Below are 21,583 nucleotides of genomic sequence, written 5' to 3' on the forward strand. Positions count from 1 at the left end.
AATGTCTACATGCTCTTCCCAACACACCGCCCATACAATATCAACAATATATTGCATTCTACCTCTAATACCACTACATCTTTTATGCATCCACTTACCACAAGCACTGCACAAGATGGAGTTGCTTCCTACACCCTTACAGCAAGCTGCACATGGCAACACTCCCTCTGCTTTGACAGTACCTCCACCGGCCCTAGACATCATCACTTATTTTATCAGCATTTACTCTCAATCCCCTGTGTCCCACTCCGTCTCTCCATTTCCTAAATCTTTCCTCTGTCTCCCTTTCATTCTTTGCAGTCAACATCAAGTCATCAGCATGCAACATCTCCCATAGGAGTCCATTTCTGAAGTCACATGAAAGAGCTTCAAACACTGTGACAAAAAACAAGGGGCTCAAGACTGACCCATGATGCATGTTAACATTCACCGAAAACTCATCACTCAAATCTCCACTCACTCTCACCTGGGCAAGAGCACCCACATATACAGCCATAACCACTCTATCCAGCCACTCCTTGATCCTAAGCTTTCTCACTGCCCACTTCACACCTCCCTAAGGACTCTGTCAAAGTGTTTCTCAGAATCAACAAAAACAAAGTACAACTCCATTTTGTTTCTTGTACAGGTGGTCCCCAATTTACCATAGGGTTACATTCGATAAACTGATCATAAGTGGAATTTATCATAAGTTGAAAATGCATTTAATACACCTAAGCAACTGAACATCATAGCCTAACCAAGCCTACCTTAAATGTGCTTAGAACACTTACATTAACCTACAATTGGGCAAAATCAGTAACACAGAATAATAATGTGTTGAATATCTCATGTAATTTATTGAATACTGTACTGAGATTATCGACTGTGAAAGTCCAAGTTCACGTGCAATGGCCATTACAGGCTTGCTGCCTTCATGCTGGGCAATTATCTTAAGCTTCATCTCAAGAGTAAATGCCCTCTACTTCTTCTCACCAGTAGCAGGAGAGACAGATAGGCATTTTTTACATGATGGATGCACAAAACACAAAGCAGATACACAGGGTATCACACACGGAGAAACAGCCGAAGAGAGCAGACGTCCCAGCCATCGCTGCTAACCTTAAGTAGTTTCAGGAATTTTGTCTGTCCTGTCTCCTAAGGTTTTGTTTTAAATTTAAAATAATGAAAGTTAATAGACAACCAAAAATGTAAAGATTTATTGGCTAGACTGTACATGAATGTTTTTAGTTTTTTCGGTAACAGCTGTTTTGGTATTTAACCAAAATCAAACATGGCCGAAAATGTAAGAATGAGGGACTAGAATTTCAAGGATTTGATGCAAATACCAATGTCATGGACCTGGTTAAAACATTAATTATGAGGATTAGTGAACTTGAAAAGAAAGTAGAGAATCTAGTGATAAAGGATGTGTCTGTAAATACGGAAACTACCATACAGAGTCTGATCCAATCCAATGAAACAGCGAATGAAGAGATTAGGAATTTGAAGTGGGAAAATGTTGAATTGAGGACGAAACTAGAAGAGAGTACTAATAAAATGGAGAAGGTGAGTAATGTATTAGAAGAACATAAGGCAAAGTGGGCACACGCAGAAGAAGAACAGAAAGAAGTGGTCAGCTTAAGAGAGAGCATCCAGGAAGAAAGGGAAATGAACAAGAAAGAAATGGAAGAAAATGTAATGAAAATACTGAAGAAAAAAAGAGAAAATAGTGAGAGAAACTGTAGAAAGGAGCAGATGTGTGGTAGTATTTGGAAACAGGGAAGAGGAAGAAAAGGTTAGGTTTGTAAGACTCGAGAGAGACACGCACCTGGTGAGAGGAATATTAGGCAAGATTGACCCCGAAGAAGACAAGTGGGTAAAAGAAATTGAGAAAGTAAGGAGGATAGGGCCTTATAAGAAAGGGGAAACAAGACCAATGAGAGTCAAATTTACATCAGAAAGTGTAATAAATGAGATACTTAAAGTGACCTGGAAATTAAGCAAAGAGGCGGGGATGGAAAATATTATAATAAGAAAAGATCTGAATGAAGAAGAAAGAGAAGTTTTAAAATCATTAAAGGAAGAAGTAAAGGAAAAAAATGATAAGAGGACAGAGGAAGAATGTAATGCTTTTTTTTTTGGAGAGTATTGGATATGAAAGTAAGGAAATGGTATTTAAGGAAATAGAAGTGAAGGAAACTAAGGGGGATGGTTGTGAAAGATCAGAAGTTGAGGAAGTGGTACGGACAGAGAGTAGGAGAGAAGAGGGTATTAAAAACGTCAAAAATAATTTGAAGGTGATATATACTAATGTTGATGGTTTCATATCGACAAAGATCGAAATCAACGATTTCTTAAGAGAACATGAACCTGATGTCATGTGCTTTGTAGAGACCAAATTAAGAGAAGATATTGATGTTCATTTGGGAGATGGTAAATACAAACTGTGGAGAAAAGACAGAAAAGAAAAAAAGGGAGGAGGAGTGATGATAGCAGTGAAGAACATAAATGTAGATACTGTGGAAATGGGAGAAAGCAGGGCTGAAGTGATATATATGAAATTAGAAACTGGAGAGAATGCTAAGAGAGATATGGCAGTAGTGTATGTTCCCCCAAAGACGAGAGCATGGAAGGATGACGAATACAATGAGATGTTGTCAGATATGGCTAGCTATTTGCAAAAAATAATTGAGAAAAGCAATAATATAATTTTGGTGGGTGACTTTAATTGTAAAGAGGTGAACTGGGAGGAATGGTACTTGGGAGGCGGCGAGGATTCGTGGGGCACTATGTTATTAAATATAATAATGAATAATGTGATGACGCAATGGGTCAAAGAAGCGACACGGTTTCGAGGTGAGGACACACCAGCAAGGTTAGATTTACTGTCCACCAAAGAACCCGATGTAATAAAATCATTGGAATATCTCTGTCCTTTAGGAAAAAGTGATCACGTGGTCATTGAGTTCCAGATGTTAATAGGAAACGTCGAGCCAAGAGACGAGCTTCATAGACAGGGAAGATACAACTTTGGGAAAGCAAATTTTACAGGATTGAGAAACTTTTTTGAAAATGAGGATTGGAGAAAATTCAGAGAAACAAGAGAGATACAGAGGAAGTGGGATATCTTTCTAGACCTCTATAATTTGGGAGTGGAAAAATTTGTACCAAGAGTAAGAGGGAAAGAAAACAGGAAAAAGGAGTGGTTTAATAGAAGGTGTACGATAGCAAAAAAAGAGAGAGATAAGGCGTGGAACAATTGGAGAAAGAGAGGTAACAACAGAACAAAGGAAGAATATAAAAGAACAAGAAATGAATACACAAGAAAATGTAGAGAAGAAGAAAGGAATTTTGAAAAAGGTATAATTGACAAATGCAAGGATGAACCCAAACTGTTTTATAGATTTGTTAATGGCAAACTGAAACAAAAGGAAGGAATCACCAAACTGAAAGTAGAAGGAGAGGTCTTTAAGGATGCGGCAATGCAAGCAGAAATAATGAACAAACGTTTCCAGTCAGTTTTCACTAAAGAAAAGGAGCTTGAGGAAGGGGAGGGAGTGATTAGAAATGTTCCGGTGATGAAAGATATAAAAGTGGAGGTACAGGAAGTATATAAATTACTGGAAACTCAAGATGTAAGGAAAGCCCCAGGACCTGATGGAATTTCTAACTGAGTACTGAAGGAATGCAGGGAACAACTGGCGGATAAAATTCACAGCTTAATCGTATGCTCACTGGAAGAGGGGAAAGTGCCAAAAGAATGGAAGAGGGCAAATGTGGTACCAATTTACAAGGGAGGAAACAGGGAAGAACCCCTGAATTATAGACCAGTGTCTCTAACCAGCATGGTCGTAAAATTGTGTGAGAGAATCCTGAAAGACAGATGGATAAAATATCTGGAAGAGATGAATATTTTGGCTGAATGTCAGTTTGGATTCAGAAGTGGAAGGTCATATGTTTCTAACTTGTTGAGCTTTTACTCAAGAGCGATTGATGTGGTACAGGAGAGAGATGGTTGGGTGGATTGTGTGTACTTAGACTGAGAGAAGGCCTTTGACAAGGTACCTCATAAGAGACTAATGTGGAAACTAGAATATATAGGAGGACTAAAGGGGAAACTTCTGGAATGGATGAGAGACTTTTTGAGAGACAGACAAATGAGGACAGTAATAAAGGAAAAGATGTCTGGATGGAGGGAAGTAACAAGTGGAGTCCCTCAAGGCTCGGTGTTGGCGCCAGTAATGTTCCTGATTTACGTAAATGATATGGTAGATGGAGTGAACAGTTATGCAAGTCTGTTTGCTGATGATGTAAAGATCTTGAGGAAGATAGAGGTCGAGGAGGATTGTAAAATACTGCAGGAGGATTTGGATAGGATACACAATTGGAGCCGGATGTGGGAAATGAAATTTAATGTAAAGAAATGTAAAATATTGGAAATGGGTAAAAGTACCAGGAGACCATCATTGAATTATTTTTTGGGTAATGAATTAATCACAAAAAGGAGAGAAGAGAAAGATTTGGGAGTGCTGGTCCAAGATAGTTTGTCACCAGAAAAGCACATTAACAAGATAGTTGGAGAGACTTATAAACTCTTGACTAACATAAGAGTAGCATTTCATTATATGGATGAGGAAATGATGAAAAAATTGATAGTGGCCATGATCCACCCCAGGTTAGAATATGCAGCGGTAGTGTGGTCCCCACACAAAAAGAAAGATATAAACAAGATTGAGAGAATACAAAGAACAGCAACCAAGATGGTCCCCAGTCTGACAGACCTGTCATACAGAGAGAGGCTGGAAAAACTGGATTTGCCTTCGTTAGAGGAAAGGAGAAAGAGGGGAGACATGATTGCGGTGTTCAGGACCATGGTGGGAGTAGATAAAATTGACAAAGAAGATCTGTTTGTATGGGATAAGAGAGCAACAAGAGGACACGGAATGAAATTGAAAAAGTCAAGCTGCTTGAAGGATATCAAGAAATATAGCTTTCCTTACAGAAGTATAGACTTATAGAATACCCTAGACAAAGAGATCGTCCAGTCTAAAAACTTAAACGAGTTTAAAGCTACATTCGACTTATTGAGAAACAACGATGGAAACCCATGAGCATAGTACATTCCGTGTACATCACAATTAGGTATATTAGGTAAATACTTAAATATTTGGAACGACTTAGACAAAGAGGTGGTGCATGAGAAAAACATTCATGTGTGTAAAGGTAGACTTGATAAATGTGGATATGGAGACAGGAAAACACGAGCATTGCTCAATTCCTGTATACTACAAATAGGTAAATACACACACACACACACAAAAAAAAACCCTCTGGCAACATGGAATGCTTTAGAGAATCGGCTGTTTACATTAGTGATCACGGGGCAGACTGGGAGATGCAGCGTGCTACTGCTGCCCAGTATCGGCCGAGAGTATCGTAACACATATCAATAGCCCGGGAAAAGATCAAAATTCAAATTTCAAAGTACGGTTTCTACCATCAAAATGTGAAAAAATCTTAAGACAACTGATTGTACAATGAGGACCACCTGTATACTTTTTTCCCTAACAGTGCTGACCAATGAATATAGCATCATTGGTCCCTTTGCCTGGCATAAACCCCAAACTGTATCGCATCAATATTCATTCCTTCCCATATGATACCTTCTAGGACTTTCTCCATTACCTTCACTATCTGGTCCAAAAGTTTTATGCCTTTATAATTTCCTCTTTCCATGGCATAACCCCTCCCCTCGTACTGTACATATCTGCAAACACACTCTTCAATCACCTGGGACAACACACTGATATATGATCAAAGTTATCAAATCAGTAACTAAACCCACCCCTATATCTCCTGAGGTTTTCAACATTTCATTGACATGTCATAAAAACATTCCATTAATACCAACACAGCAGTCTTCAGTAAGACAGCTCTAGCATGGATTCAACATTGATGTTTGGTGGTATTGGTGAAGTGGCGACAATTGATGGTGTGTGGCACACAAATGGACTGCTTGGTCTCATGGAATGAGCTGTCAATCTCATGACCAGACCTAGACACATTAAAATGAAGGAGTAATCAGACAGTGCAGCACTCTTGCCCACCAACTGGTTTAAGGGCTTGATATTCTGACTTTCTTCTGTGACCTTGACCTTCAACCAACAATTCTGAAAATAAATTTACTCAATCCTTCTAATGTTTCAAAGAAATCTGACCCAAGTCAGATCAAAACAACTTAAGCTTACCTTGCCCTGTTCCTTTCATTTTTAAAGGCTTCACCAAGCTTGCATGCATCGGCCTTTGTCGCCTAATGGCGGATCTCCATGCTGCTCGATCTCTGGCAGCTTCCCTATTCATTCCCTTATCCCTGAAATCACTCAATGACCTTGTCCCAGGTCTTTTTTGGTCTACCTCTCACAATCCTATCCCCAACATTAACACTTCTCACTTTCTGCACCCAGTTATCATCTCCCATCCTCTCCACATGCCCAAACCATCTCAATCTACCTCTCTTTTCTTAAATGTTCTCAAACCTGAATTTCATTACCCTTGCCATACCTTCAAGCCTACCACAAAATTTGCTCTAAATCTGCTAAAAAAGCTTAAGTTGAAATTGTCAAGTGACCTTGACCTTTGTCCTACTGGTCTAAAACAGTCAACCCCTTGGGTAATCCTTCATATTTCAACCAAGTCTGGTTCACATAAAATAATAATAAATGTTTTAACTGACCTTGGCCAGTGATCTCAACCTTTGACTGGCTGCTCTCAAAACTGAAGACCATCATTCTTGCCTTCGCTTCAATCTTTTTCCCAAGTCTGATCTGAATTTCATAAATACTGTTTAAGGACATATTGCTAGCTCAAAAATTTGACCTAGCCCTGTGGCCTTGGCCTTTAACCTACTCTTCTCAAAAGCAATGGGTTAACTCCTTGCCTAACCATTAATCTCACACACACAGGTCGCCGAAAGAGACGGAGCTCTTCCTGGATCGTGGGGAAATAATCGCTGAGCAGCAACGAAAAAAAGACCAGCATATTTGTGATTATGTTAATGAGTGCGTGAGTGGTGGTCCCATCGGACAGTAGTTAAAAAAAAACGTGGTTTCGGTCATAAAAATAATAAGATACGGTGAAAATGGAAAGTCTCCATATGGTTGATTCATGGCGGAAAGGAACGGTGCAATGTTAACAATCAGCGAGAGAGTGTTTGAGGGTTTTTCTGAAGAGGATGTGGCAAATGGAAGTATTAAGTTGAACCAAACAAGAATAGCAGGTGTAGAGAAAACAGCGGAGAGGAATGTCCAGGAGATACAAAGGGCATGGGCAGTAATTACAGAGTTACAGGAAGGGACTATTGAGCAGGAAAACGAGAACAGTAAGTCTGCGAAATTAACTGGAAAAAAATTTGTACACGTAGTGGAATGGGAATGCTAGTGATAGGGAGAGCTGGAGCTCCTGTTTCACTAGCTATCTAACCATCCCCCTTTGCTGACCTTTTCAGTATGACAGTAACATGAGAGTAGACCAGAATACACTCCCAAACATTTCCTCTAACTATCTATGCACTACACCACATGCACTTTACATTTCACACAACGTATCCCACTACATTATAGGGGTTGGCGCCAGCAAGGGCATGCGGCCAGAAAACTTTGCCCCCATTACCTAGTGGCGGACTTCTAGGGGGAGGCGTGGCGGGGGTTCCGCCAGCATAGATCGTGGGTCCAGGGCGAGATGGGGCTCGGGCCTGTGCTAGACGGTACAGGGCATTGTGGTTCCCAAGCTGCCGCTTCCGCCCAATAGAGAGGGGCCCGAACCTGGGAGTAGCGCCCCAGGAGGCTGCCCTATCAGTGGGTGTATAATGGCGGGATAGTTGCAGTGCCAAGATGCGCTTGGAGGGTGTCCCTGCAGCTGTCCTGGCAGGGTGCCCCGAGGCCACTACCACAGCCACTGGTAAGCTGGTGGGCTAGGGGTTCCAGATCCATTGCCTGGACCTGGGACTGTGCAGTGAGTGGGACCTGTGCTGTGTCTGTCCCCCTTTATTAATACTGAAGATGACAAAATAAGTTTCAAAGCAAGCCTGAGGAGAGTAAATCACCCATGGGGATGAGGGTGGGTTCATGGAATGTGGGAAGTTTGAGGGGAAGAGCAGGGGAAGTCGTTGAGGCATTCAGTAGGAGGTGGGTGGATGTGGCGTGTTTGCAGGAAGTCCGGTACAGGGGTGGATCAGCCAGAAAGATTGTTGGGAAGGACTGTTGCTATAAGTTGTTTTGGCAGGGGAAGACAGACGGATATGGAGGAGTTGGTGTGATGGTTGCGGAGAAATGGGTGGAATATGTTATGAATGTTTTGAAAGTAAGCGATAGGATATTGGTAGTGAAAATTCTATTGGGAAGAAAGATGGCTGCGATTATATCAGCATATGCTCCACAGGCAGGATTGGATGAATCAGAGAAAGATAGATTTTGGGATGATTTAATACATGTAGTGGGTGGTATGCGGGATGATGAAATAGTGATTTTGGGAAGGGACTTAAATGGTCATGTAGATGAAGCAGCACAAGGTTATGAAGGAGTGCATGGGGGATGTGCGTATGGTCTAAGGAATGCAGAAGGGGAAAGGATACTCGAGTTTGGGGAGGCAACGGACATGATTGTGTGCAACACATATTTTAGGAAAAGAGGCAGTAGGTTAATTACATATGAGTCTGGAGGAAATAGCAGTCAGATAGATTATTTTCTGGTTAGGAGGGCCGATAGGAGGTTAGTGAGGGATGTTAAAGTTATAGGAAGTGAGAAGTGTGTGCAGCAGCACAAACTATTGATTTGTGATACGGTGCTTAAAGAACAAGTGATGAAAAAAAGGACTTATGTACCTAGGAGGAAAATATGGAAGCTGAAAAACCAAGTAGTAAGGGATGCCTTCTATAGCAAGTTGAGGAGAGTGGTGGCTGAACAGGGAGCAGTAGACAGAGGCGTTCATGAACAGTACAGAGCCCTCAAGAACAATTTCTTGAGAGTTACTGATGTAACATGCAGCTGGACAAGAGGACCACCAAGATATAAAGTAACTTGGTGGTGGGATGAGGGTGTAGAAGCTGCAATTAAGGAGAAAAGAAGGCTTTTCCGGGAATGGAAGAAGGGTGGTAGCAAAGAGGAATATTTGGCTGCTAAGTGTAGGGCTAGAAGAGAGGTATACAGGGCAAAGTCTGAGTCACAGAGACAATTACTTGATAACGTAAATCATGGGGAATGGAAAAATATATTTAGGGTGGCAGGTCAGGTGAAGAGGGATAATCGGGATATCATAGGTGAGCAGTGTGTGAAGAATGATGAAGGAAGGGTAGTGGTGAACAGTGAGGATATTAAAGATGCATGGAGAGAGCATTATAACCAGTTGTTGAATGAGGAGTTTGACTGGGACAGGGAAGGTTTGGAGCCAGCAGATCCAGTGTCTGGCCCTTGGCCTTTGATTGATACTGCTACTGTGAGTGAGGCAATAGGCAGGATGAGGGTGGGGAAGGCAGCACGTGTGTCTGGGTTGACTGCCGAAATGTTGAAGGCCTCAGGCGATATAGGGGTGAGTTTAGTCACTGACCTGATAAATAGGATTATTTATGAGTGTGTTGTCCCAGGTGATTGGCTGAAGAGTGTAATTGTAAATGTGTATAAAGGGAAGGGTGATGCCCTGGAAAGAGGAAATTATAGAGGTACAGTATAAAGCTTTTAGATCAGATAATGAAGGTAATGGAGAGAGTTTTAGAAGGTATGATTAGAGAAAGAGTGAATATTGATGAGATGCAGTTTGGGTTTATGCCAGGTAGGGGGACCACTGATGCCAAATTCATTGTTCGACAGCTTCAGGAAAAATATATCGGTAGGAGAAGGGATCTTTATTTTGTTTTTGTTGATCTGGAAAAGGCCTTTGATAGAGTCCCTAGAGAAGAGGTGAAGTGGGCAATAAGAAAGCTTGGCTTGGAGGAGTGGCTGGTTAGGGTGGTTATGGCCATGTATGTGGGTGCTCACACCCAGGTGAGAGTGAAAGGAGATTTGAGTGATGAGTTTTCCGTGAATGCTGGTGTGCATCAGGGGTCAGTCTTGAGTCCCATGTTGTTTATCATGGTACTTGAAGCCCTTTCACGTGACTTTAGAAACGGACTCCCGTGGGAGTTGTTGTATGCTGATGATTTGGTGTTGAGTGCAGAGAATGAAAGGGAGGCGGAGGAAAGGTTTAGGAAGTGGAGAGATGGTATGGGGCAAAAGGGTTTAAGGGTAAATGCAGATAAAACAAAAGTAATGATATCTAGGGTTGGTGGCGGTACTGTCAAAGACGAGGGAGAGTGGTCATGTGCAGTTTGCCACAAGGGCGTGAGAAGTAATTCCATCTTGTGCGGTGTGTGTGATAAATGGGTGCATAAGAGATGTAGTGGTATCAGAAGTAGACTGCGAGATAATGCTGATTTTATGTGTACGGCGTGCCGGGGTGAGCAGGAGATTGTCAGGCGTGAAAGGATTGACCTTGCTGGTGAATGTCTTGAGTGTGTGGAAGAGTTTTGTTATTTGGGAGACATGTTGTGTGCTGGAGGTGGGGCTGGAGCTAGCTCTGTGGCTAGGGTGAGAAGTGGTTGGAAGAAGTTCAGGGAGCTCTTGCCTCTCCTGACATTGAGAGGGCTCTCCCTACGTGCTAAGGGGTCTTTGTATGCAGCATGTGTTAGGAGTGTAATGCTGTATGGCAGTGAGACCTGGGCAGTGAAGGAGGAAGATATTCGCCGGCTCAGATGTACAGAAATGACAATGATTAGGTGGATGTGCAGTGCGTCCCTGCGTCCAAGGCCTGGAGGGGCTGGGTTTACAATGGAAGAGTTGAGAGGTAGGATGGGACTGGAGTGTATTGGTGTTGTGATGAGGAGAGGTAGATTGAGGTGGTTTGGACATGTGGAGAGGATGGGGGATGATAATTGGGTGAGGAAGGTGAGAAGTGTTAATATTGGGGGTGGGGTTATGAGGGGTAGACCGAGAAAGAAATGGGACGAGGTCATTAAGTGTGACCTTAGGGTTAAGGGACTGAACAGGGAGGCTGCAATGGATCGTGCAGCGTGGAGAGCCGCCATTAGGTGACCAAGGCTGACACATGCATGCATGTTGGAGCCTTTAAAAACGAAAACGAGTGACGAACAAGAAAGAGAAGTTACTGAAATAAAAGTGAACAATGAATCAGCCTCAAATGAAATAAAACAGCTCGAGAGAATAAGAGCTTGGAAGAAGAAAGAGACAGGATGAAAAGCAAACTAGATGAGTATGAATCAAAATCAAGAATACAGGACGAGCACATTAAAGAAATCAAGGAGTAACATAAGGGGAGGAAGAAAATTCAGGAAGAAGGAAATGTAAATTTGAAAGAGATTATATAACAACAAAGCAAGGAAAAGGTGCAGAGGGAAGTGGTTAGGGTGCTGAGAAGTAGAGAATCTTTAGTTAGAGATGTAGCAGATATGAAAAAATGTGTAATAATTTCAGGAGTTAAAGAAAAACGTATGACAATAAGATCAGAAAGAGAAGAACTGAGTAAAGTTAAAAGAATAATATCAATAATTATGGAGGAAAACAACGAAGCTCAAGAAGAGACTGAAGAGGTGTTTAGGTTAGGAAAGTACGAAGGAGGAGGGGCAAGGCCATTGAAGGTAAAGTTTAAGTCTCAGGCAACAGTAAACAAAATTATCAGTAGAACATGGAAATTATCAAACAAGGAAGGGATAAAAAATGTTTGGATATGGAAAGATGCAAATGAGGAAGAAAAAGCTAAAATAAAGGACTTAGTAATGGAAGCAAAAGTAAAAAACGAACAGAGAACAGAGTAAGAGAAGACAGTGTTTTATTGGAGTGTCATGGATCAGAAATTAAGGAAGTGGTACCAGCAGAGAGAAGGAGTAAAGAGGGTATAAAAAACATCAAAAATAATAGGAAGGTGGCATATACTAATGTTGATGGTTTAATATCGGCAAGGTTAGAAATCAACGATTTTTTAAGGGTACATGAACCTGATGTTATGTGCTTTGTAGAGACCAAATTAAGAAAAAATATTGATGTTCATATGGGAGATGGTAAATACAAACTGTGGAGAAGAGACAGAAAAGAAAAAATGGGAGGAGTGATGATAGCAGTGAAGAACAACATAAATGTAGATATTGTGGAATTGGGAGAAAGCAGGGTCGAGTGATAAATATGAAATTTGAAACTGGAGAGAATAGCAAGGGAGATTTGGCAGTAGTGTATGTTCCCCCTAAGACAAGAGCATGGAGTGATGATGAATACCAGGAAATGTTGCCAGACATGGCTAGTTATTTATGGAAAATGACTGAGAAAAGCAACAATATAATTTTAATGGGCGACTTCAATTGTAAAGAAGTGAACTAGGAGGAGTGGGACTCAGGAGGCACCGAAGATTCGTGGGGCACTATATTATTAAATATATCAATGAACAATGTGATTATGCATTGGGTCAAAGAAGAGACACAGTTCCGAGGTGGGGACACACCAGCAAGACTAGACTTAGTGTTTACCAAAGAACCCGATGTAACAGAATCCTTGAAATATCTGTCCTATTGGAAAATGTGATTATGTGGTCATTGTGTTCCAGATGATAAAAGGGAACGTGGAGCCAAGAGACGAGCTTTATAGGCAGGGAAGATACAACTTTGGGAAAGCAAACTTTACAGGATTGAGAAAATTTTTCGAAAATGCAGATTGGAGAAAATTCAGAGATGATGGGGGGGGGGGGGGGGGGCACGCGCGCCTCCGTAGCCCAAACCCTACCTTTGATTCGTGTTGTGGTGGTGCAGGGGACGTTTGAGCCCAAAGCTCCAAGTGCGAGTTTAACGTTTAGAAGGCACTGCGGGTGGGGGCTTGGAATGTTCTAAGCCTTTCAAAGGATGGTTGATGGCCTTTGATGTCATGAGAGTTGGGACAATTGGGGGTCAGCATTGCTGCACTCTCTGAAGTGAGGCAACCCGGGCATGGTGAGATCAGTAATGATGGTTACACATACTACTGGTCTGGCTGTGATGATGGTGGCCATCTTAGGGGTGTTGCTGTGACAACTGCTTCCCACTTTGTCTCTTGTGTCAACAGGGTTACTATGGTTGATGTGCGCATATTGCTGGCGAGATTGAAGCACTACTTGGGCTTCATCTCTCTTACTGCAGTGTATGTTTCAACTGAGATAAGTGACCCTGAAGAGAAAGAGCTATTCTACACCAAACTCGACTCTGTCATGGAACAGTGTCCCTCATGGGATACACTACTAGTCTGGGGCAACTTTAATGTGGTTACTGGCACTGACAGGGATGGCTTCAGGGACTGTGTAGGTACCTTGGCTCTGGAACCAGGAATTCCAGTTGTTCTTACCTTCTGGATTTTGCAAAATCCTCTAAGTTAATAATTGCTGGATCCTGATTCTAATGGCCAAATCTTCACCGCTGGACTTGGTATCCCAATATCGGGGGGTTTACTAAGGAGATTGATCACATTCTTGTTGGTACTTGTTGGAGAATCCTTCAGAATCGCAGGGTTTTCAGGAGTGCAGAGTTCTTTGTTACAGATCACAAACTTGTTGTTACTCAAAGGCTACAAATCAAAACTGATTATCTATTTATCTATCTAATCCCGTAAGGGGTGGCCACAAACATATCGCCTCAATGTAGGCCTGTTCCCCGCCATTTCACTGCCCTGTTTCCAGCTCACACCCCCTCTCTCATATACCTCTACACTCCATCCCTCCATCTCATCCTCCGCCTCCCCCTCCCTCCACCCCACTCACATACTTTCTCCTCGTTAGTCTCTCACCATCCTCTCCACGTGGCCAAACCACCTCAAAACTGATAGATTCTAACAATGCCACCCGAAAAAGGGTTCCATCTTGAGAAACTCAGGGATGAGGAGTGTGCATATGAGTATGCAGTGGCAGTCTCAAATTGGTTTAAAGTGCTCAGTACTGTTGAGGATCCTGTTGAATGATGGGATACCTTTAAGTGTGATACGCTGGCAACAACTGACAAGTGTACTAGAGACTGCTCAAGATCAAGGAAAGGATTCATCTTGCAGGGGATGCTGACCACAACTGAAGACAGTCGTGCAGCCAGACCGGCTGGGGATCGGGAACAGCACAGACTTCTGTCACGATGGACATGAGTTTCACCAAGAAGGGACAAAGAGAGTTATGTCAGGGAAATCACTGAGGATGTGGAAGGCCGTTTTCATGCAAATGACCTTCAACCTGCCTACCTAGCCCTGAAGAAGCTCCACTCCAGACCCACCTCCCAGTTGACTCTCTTTGGGGCAAGGCTCGTGTTGGGGGCAAGTGAGTATAGAGGTCGCTGGGCTGAGTACTTTGAGCAGCTGTATATGGCTGAACCTCCCAGTGGAGAGCTACTGTCAGATGGTGTACAACCACTGACTGATGTCGCACCAAGTGATGAAGCCATGTCTTCTCTAGATAAAATCAAGATGGCAATGGCTAGGTTGAAAAGTGGTGGAGCAGCTGGTGTTTATGTCATCCCAGAACTGATCAAAGCTGGTGGCCAAGCCATGATCAAGGGGTTATATGCAGTCACAAAATCTGTTTGGCAGACCAGTATCACCCCCATCTGGAAACGAAAAGGGGACAAGCATGACTGTAGTAACTACCGTGGTATTACAGTGCTCACTGTGCCAGGCAAAGTTCTTACTCACATTCTCCTGATGTGTATGCAGGACCATTTACTAAAGTTCCTGAGGCCTTGGCAATCTGGATTTACGCCCAACAAGTCTGCTGTTGACTGTAACCTAGCTCGTTGAGCTCTTGTGGAATGCTGCCTTGAGTTTCGACATGGACTGCCAGCAGTCTATGTCAATCTCAAGAATGCGTTTGACTCAGTAAATAAGGAGGTACTATGGGAAGTCCTGCGATTCTGTGGGGTCCCTGCACAGATAATCTGACTGATTGCTGGCTTGTACTCAAACACTGAGAGTGCTGTCAAGTGTTAGTGGGGAACGTCCAACTTCTTTCCAGTCAGTTCTGGTGTAAGACAGGGATGTGTCCTTGCCCCCACACTTTTCAATATGTATGGATTTGGTACTGGACTGGGCATTGAGTTAAAGTCACTGTGGTAGTATCAACTGGCAATTCCAGGGTTAATGACCTTGACTTGTCTGATGATGCAGTTATCCTAGTAGAGTTCCTGGAGAGACTACTAGGTGCCCTTGAGGAATTTCACAAGAATGAGAAGCCACTGAAATTATAGGTCTCTTGGGCCAAGACCAAGGTCCAGGCATTTGGTGGCTTGTTAGATGAAGCAATTCAACCTGTCCAAGCATGTGGTGAGGATACAGAAGTCTTGGAAAGATTCAGTTATCTTGGTAGTGTAGTCCATAACAACGGTAGATCAGACAGCGAGATCTCTCATTGCATGGGTCTGGTCTACGGGGTCATGGATTCACTCATTTTGGGTATTTGGTGCTGTCATTATTTGTGAAGAAGACGAAAGTTTGCATCTTCAATAAGGAGTGGTGCTCCCTGCTTAACTTTATGGCTGTGAGATATGGACATCGAGCAGTGACTTGACGTGGGAAATTGACTCCTTTGGTACTGTCTTCGCAGGATCATGGGATAACACTGGTACAACCGGATATGTAACGAGCAACTATTCTGTGAGACTGAATCGAGGCCTATTTACCACATAATATGCCAATGCCAACTCCAGCTACATGGGCACATGGCCTGTTCTTCTGAGACTTATCCTGCTCACAGGGTGACCTCTGAATGAGTTAACCCATGATGGAGGAGGCCAAGGGGAAGGCCACGTAAGGCTGGAGCAGGTCGATCACTCCCGTTGGGAGATATTAGAGGAGGAGGAGTCGCTGCCTGGAGGGTTGCACAAAGGGACTTGCGTGGGTGGAGTTGAAAGGTGAGTGATGCTATGTGCCCTACAGCGTTTGCCCCTTCTTGACTGGTTGATTCAAATACAACAAGCATGAGGGTCAGGGGTGATTTTCAATAGTACTCTTATGATGAATGCCATGTCATAACTATTTTTTGCAAGAAGAACTAGAGAAGAACTAGGAAAATAATACAGCTGGGACATATATGCCACGACACTGATTAACAGACTTATTCCCAGTTCCCTGCAGAGACAAGAAAAACTGAGAGTCACCAAAAGTATGAGTGAATCTATGCTGATTGAGAGAAACTGTGAATCACCTGAGATTTTGGGAAATCTGTGCTGATGAAGAAAAATTGCAAATCAGGTGAAATATGAGGGAATCTGTGTTGATGAAACTGTGAGTCATCTGAATTATGGGTGAATGTATGCTGATGGAAAAGGAATAGTCACCTGAAATATGGGTGAGTCTGTGTCGATGATAATGTGATAGTAGTACCATTTGGCATCACTGGACCCACTCAGCTGAAGATCTGGCGGCAGGAAGTTGATCATCTCATTCTGAGGCTTCACGTACAAGTTCATTTCAGCTGCCAAAAGAAAGTTAGCACATATAGTTAGTCCATCTTCCACCCAGTGAGCCCTGGGATGGGTTATTCTTGCCATCCCATCATCCTTTCACTTCATGTATTGCTGCCTACTTCTTTTATGTCTATCATTCTTTTTCCGTGTCTGTCCTCCTCTCTTCCTATTTCTCCCAATCTTTCTGTCACTGTTTATTTCCCTTCTTTCCATTTCAGGAGGGCCTACACTGAGTGACAAGGTAAATGGATTCCTGTAACTTAAAAACTATTTACAACATTACGTGATAACCATATGGCTATATAATGGGGTGATGTGGAGCCTGCCATGGTGCCCCTGTTAACTGCATGGAGACACAGATACAGCATCTACCCAGGAACCAAACCACCATACTAATCCCTGCACCTTACTGTGGCCAAGTGCTGTCAGTCACACAGGAACATTGGTTCACTGCACAGAACACTCCTGCAGAGATGCTTGTTTGCCTGTGATAGCAAAACAACAAAAATGACAACAACACCTCTAGCCATCTGATGATTTTACTCAGGAAACTTTTCTAAACTGGAGTTGTTAGCTATAGCTTCAATATACTCACTCAGTAGAAGATGCCTTTAGCAAGTTGAATAAAACTGTCTGGTAGCAGTAAGATGAAAATGCAAAGGGACAGCACCTGGATTCAAGATTTAAAGGTGTTCTGCATGACATCTTAACTTAATTGACATCCTGTAAATTCCAATTACATTTACTATTTCCCAACACTTGTACAGTAAAACCTCACTATAATGGACTAATTGGTGCCCAAGCCAGTCTGAAAAAAGTGAGTCCGATAAAAGCGACATCTGGACATACCCCTGATAAACCTGACTTTTTCTTATATACATATCGAAACAATTTTCCCCACAAGATACTGAAGAAAAGCCAGAGATGTATTGCAGGCCCAAACCCAAACTCTCATATACCTTACTAAAACAACTGAGACTGACATAGAAACATCATTGGTATTATTATTATCCACATAAACAATACTATCTATCTAGCTATTGCCAGATGCCACAATCCCATCAGGGGTGGCCATTTGACTTTGAGTTCTTTGTTTTACAGGAAGGGGCACTAACCCTCCACCAACCCACTGGTTGACATGTAGGGAGCATGTATGGTTTGGTTATATGGTTACCACCCAGCATTGTAAATGGTTTCTTGGCTTACAGGAAACCATTTGGCTTGTCACTCAATGTAAAGCCACCTGTAAAGGAGAGAAAAGCAATACGAAGTGACAGGAAAGATGGGAGAAGTAGTAAGAGAGGAGGGCAAACATAGGAAAAGAATGATAAAGGCTAAGGAAGAAGTAGGCAGCACTACATCAAGTGAGTGGATGTCACCACCACCTACCACGATAAACAATACTATTGCTAAAAAATTAGACAGCAAACATCACATGCAGGTAAGTGAGGCAATGGAAGGGCAACTGACAACTGCCACGCAGGCAGCAGCAAGCTACACGGGGGCAGGGGAGGGCAAGGGGACACCAAGGAGACAAGAAGGGGTGGGGGAAAGGGAGGGGATGGGGAGGGTTACAAGCAAGGTTTGGGAAGGGCAGGGAGAGAGACAAGTGGGGGTGAGGGAGCGCAGGGGGAAGGGAAGGACAGGGGGACCGGGAGGGAGACAAGAAAGCCAAACTGCCCAACTACCCCCCCCCCAACCCGCCACCCCATCTCACTCACTCATTCTCTCACAAACTCATTCTCTCGCTCTCTTGCACTCACTCACTGACTCACACACACACACACACATAAATGTAGATACTGTGGAGATGGGAGAAGGCAGGGCTGAAGTGATATATATGAAATTAGAAACTGGAGAGAATGTTAAGAGAGATATGGCGGTAGTGTATGATCCCCCAAAGACGAGAGCATGGAAGGATGACGAATACAATGAGATGTTGTCAGATATGGCTAGCTATTTGCAAAAAATAATTAAAAAAAGCAATAATATAATTTTGGTGGGTGACTAACTGTAAATAGGTGAACTGGGAGGAATGGTACTCAGGAGGTGGCGAGGATTCGTGGGGCACTATGTTATTAAATATAATAATGAATAATGTGATGACACAATGGGTCAAAGAAGAGACACGATTTCGAGGTGAGGACACACCAGCAAGGTTAGATTTACTGTTCACCAAAGAACCCGATGTAATAGAATCATTGAAATATCTCTGTCCTTTAGGAAAAAGTGATCATGTGGTCATTGAGTTCCAGATGTTAATAGAGAACGTCGAGCCAAGAGACGAGCTTCATAGACAGGGAAGATACAAATTTGGGAAAGCAAATTTTACAGGACTGAGAAACTTTTTTGAAAATGAGGATTGGAGAAAATTCAGAGAAACAAGAGAGATACAGAGGAAGTGGGATATCTTTCTAGACCTCTATAATTTGGGAGTGGAAAAATTTGTACCAAGAGTAAGAGGGAAAGAAAACAGGAAAAAGGAGTGGTTTAATAGAAGGTGTATGATAGCAAAAAAAGAGAGAGATAAGGCGTGGAACAATTGGAGAAAGAGAGGTAACAACAGAACAAAGGAAGAATATAAAAGAACAAGAAATGAATACACAAGAATACGTAGAGAAGAAGAAAGGAATTTTGAAAAAGGTATAATAGACAAATGCAAGGATGAACCCAAACTGTTTTATAGATTTGTTAATGGCAAACTGAAACAAAAGGAATGAATCACCAAACTGAAAGTAGAAGGAGAGGTCTTTAAGGATGCGGCAATGCAAGCAGAAATAATGAACAAACGTTTCCAGTCACTTTTCACTAAAGAAAAGGAGCTTGTGGAAGGGGAGGGAGTGATTAGAAATGTTCTGGTGATAAAAGCTATAAAAGTGGAGGTACAGAAAGTGTATAAATTACTGGAAACTCAAGATGTAAGGAAAGCTCCAGGACCTGACGGAATTTCTAATTGGGTACTGAAGGAATGCAGTCCCCCTGGGGGTAGGGGGGGTTTTCAAGAATACTCCCCCAGTATCCCTGCTTGTCGTAAAAGGCGACTAAAAGGGTTGGTGGAGGGTTAGTGCCCCTCCCTGGAAAACAACTAGCTAAAAAAACAAACAATAAGCCTCGGACAAGGACTGACCAAACGATGACGACCAAGGACATGGTAATTGGAACTTGGAATGTAAGGGGAGCGAATGATGAGGTGAAAGAGAGAGAGATTGTCCAGGTGCTTGAGGGTGCGAAAGTTGATGTATGTGGAATAAATGAAACAAAATGGAGAGGAGAAAGTGTGAGAGAATGGGAGTATGGATGGGGTATATGTGCAGGAGTAGGTGAGAATGAGAGGGCAAAGGAAAGAGTATGTATAGTTGTGAGTAAAAGATGGAAGAGGAGCATAAGACAGTATGGATCAGTTGGGTCAAGGATTGTGTGGGTAAAGTTGAAAGTTGGAATACAAATGTGGGCGATTGTGTGTGTGTATGCACCAACGCAAGATCGTGCTAGAAGAGTGAGAGAAGAGTTCTGGACAAATGTAGAAGTGTGCATGGAAAAGTTTGGAAGGAATGAGAAAGTGTTTTTGATTGGTGATATGAATGGTAAAGTTGGGAATGTGAAGGTGGATGGAACAGTTGGTGAGTGGGGTGTGCCTGCTGAGATAGATGAGATTTTTTTTTTTTTTTTGGTCCGACTCAGGGCATAGGCTTCACAGCCTGCTATCAAGGCCCAGCAGTCCTCCTACATACCACACACCACTTCGGCGCTAACACCCACCGTCCATATTGAATACATGCTAGGGCTGTCTCATGCAGGACTGGTGTATTAGTATTAGTGGGGGTATTTTTACGACATGTCGGCGGGTCTTCTGGTAGATCAGTAAAGCCTGATTTAATGAAATTCAAATCCTTAAACTGTTCCCTGCCCCAGCCAGGATTCGAACCTGGGTCCGTCAGGACTGCAGGCCACCTCTCTACCGATTGAGCCACTGCCTCCCCTAAATGGGGGTGCATTAGTGGACATTTGTGCTGGGAGGGGGTTGATGATGGCCAATACCCTCTTCAGGCATAAAATGATCCACAGGTATACATGGCGAGTGATGAGAAGGGTGGGTGGTGAACTGAATGAAAGGAAGGCAATGATTGATTATGCGTGTGTGAATGAAAGGATGCGAAGATGTGTAAAGGATGCAAGAGTGTATAGAGGTTGGGGGAGTGGACTTTCTAACCACTACTTGGTGGTGGCCAGAATTAGAATGCAAGTAAGATGGAGGAATAGAAGAAGGGAAAGACGAGAGGAAGGAGTAGTTGCAAGGAGAGTGGAAAGGTTACAAGAGGATGAGAAAAAGGCAGAGTATAAGAGAGAAGTGGAGGAACGATTGGGCAAATATGAATTGGAGCAGATGAGAGACATGGAAGGTGTGTGTAAGATATTTACAGAAGAAATATGTGCAGCATGTGATGTGGTGTGTGGAAGGAAGAGAAGACGGAGGGGGGTGCAAGGAACACCGTGGTGGACTGAAGAGGTGAAACAGGCTGTGGCACAAAAGAAGAAAGCATGCAATGAATGGATGAGAAATAGGGGCATGGAAGAAGTTGAGAGGCAGAAGAGAGAGTTATATGTAGAAAGAAAGAGAGAGGTGAAAAGATTAGTAAGAGAGAGTAAGAAGACAGTGGATGAAGAATTTGGAAGGAATTTGAGTGTAAAGTGGAGGGATTGTAAGAAAATGTTCTGGAGAGGTGAAAAGAGTAAGACAGGGTGGAAGTGAAGTTAGCAGGGGAGTGAAAGATAAAAATGGTAGATTACTAGTGGAGAAGGGAGAAAAAGTGAGCAGATGAAGAGAACACTTTAAGGAATTGTTGAACGTAGAGGATGGAAGTAATGCGAGTATAAGTGGCTAGGGAATGGCTGGGAGAAGGAGGGAGGTGAGAAGACAGGAAGAAATCAGTAGGATAGAAGTTGTGGAAGCAATGAAAAGTTAAATCGGGGAAAGACCCAGGAATTGATGGAGTGTGTGGTGAAATGCTGAAGCATGGGGGAGAGATAATAGTAGAATGGATGTGGAAGATGTGCAGATTGGCCTGGGAGGAAGGTAGAGTCCCGGAGGATTAGAAGTCAGGT

The 21,583-nt window shown here is 42.8% G+C and overlaps 1 protein-coding gene across 1 annotated transcript in view; it reads right to left on the reverse strand.

Annotated features, from left to right (window-relative positions):
* Positions 1 to 21,583, reverse strand: part of LOC145402125 (uncharacterized) — a 192,097-nt gene that overhangs the window by 13,779 nt on the left and 156,735 nt on the right. The window contains exon 6 of the mRNA XM_080274242.1: positions 16,352 to 16,488. Within this exon, the coding sequence (XP_080130368.1) occupies positions 16,352 to 16,488 (137 nt within the window). The remainder of the gene's footprint in view (positions 1 to 16,351; positions 16,489 to 21,583) is intronic.

This window comes from Coenobita brevimanus, chromosome 57 (genome assembly GCF_032717465.1).
Source record: "Coenobita brevimanus isolate Jiangsu-jjx chromosome 57, ASM3271746v2, whole genome shotgun sequence".
NCBI lineage: Eukaryota > Metazoa > Arthropoda > Malacostraca > Decapoda > Coenobitidae > Coenobita > Coenobita brevimanus.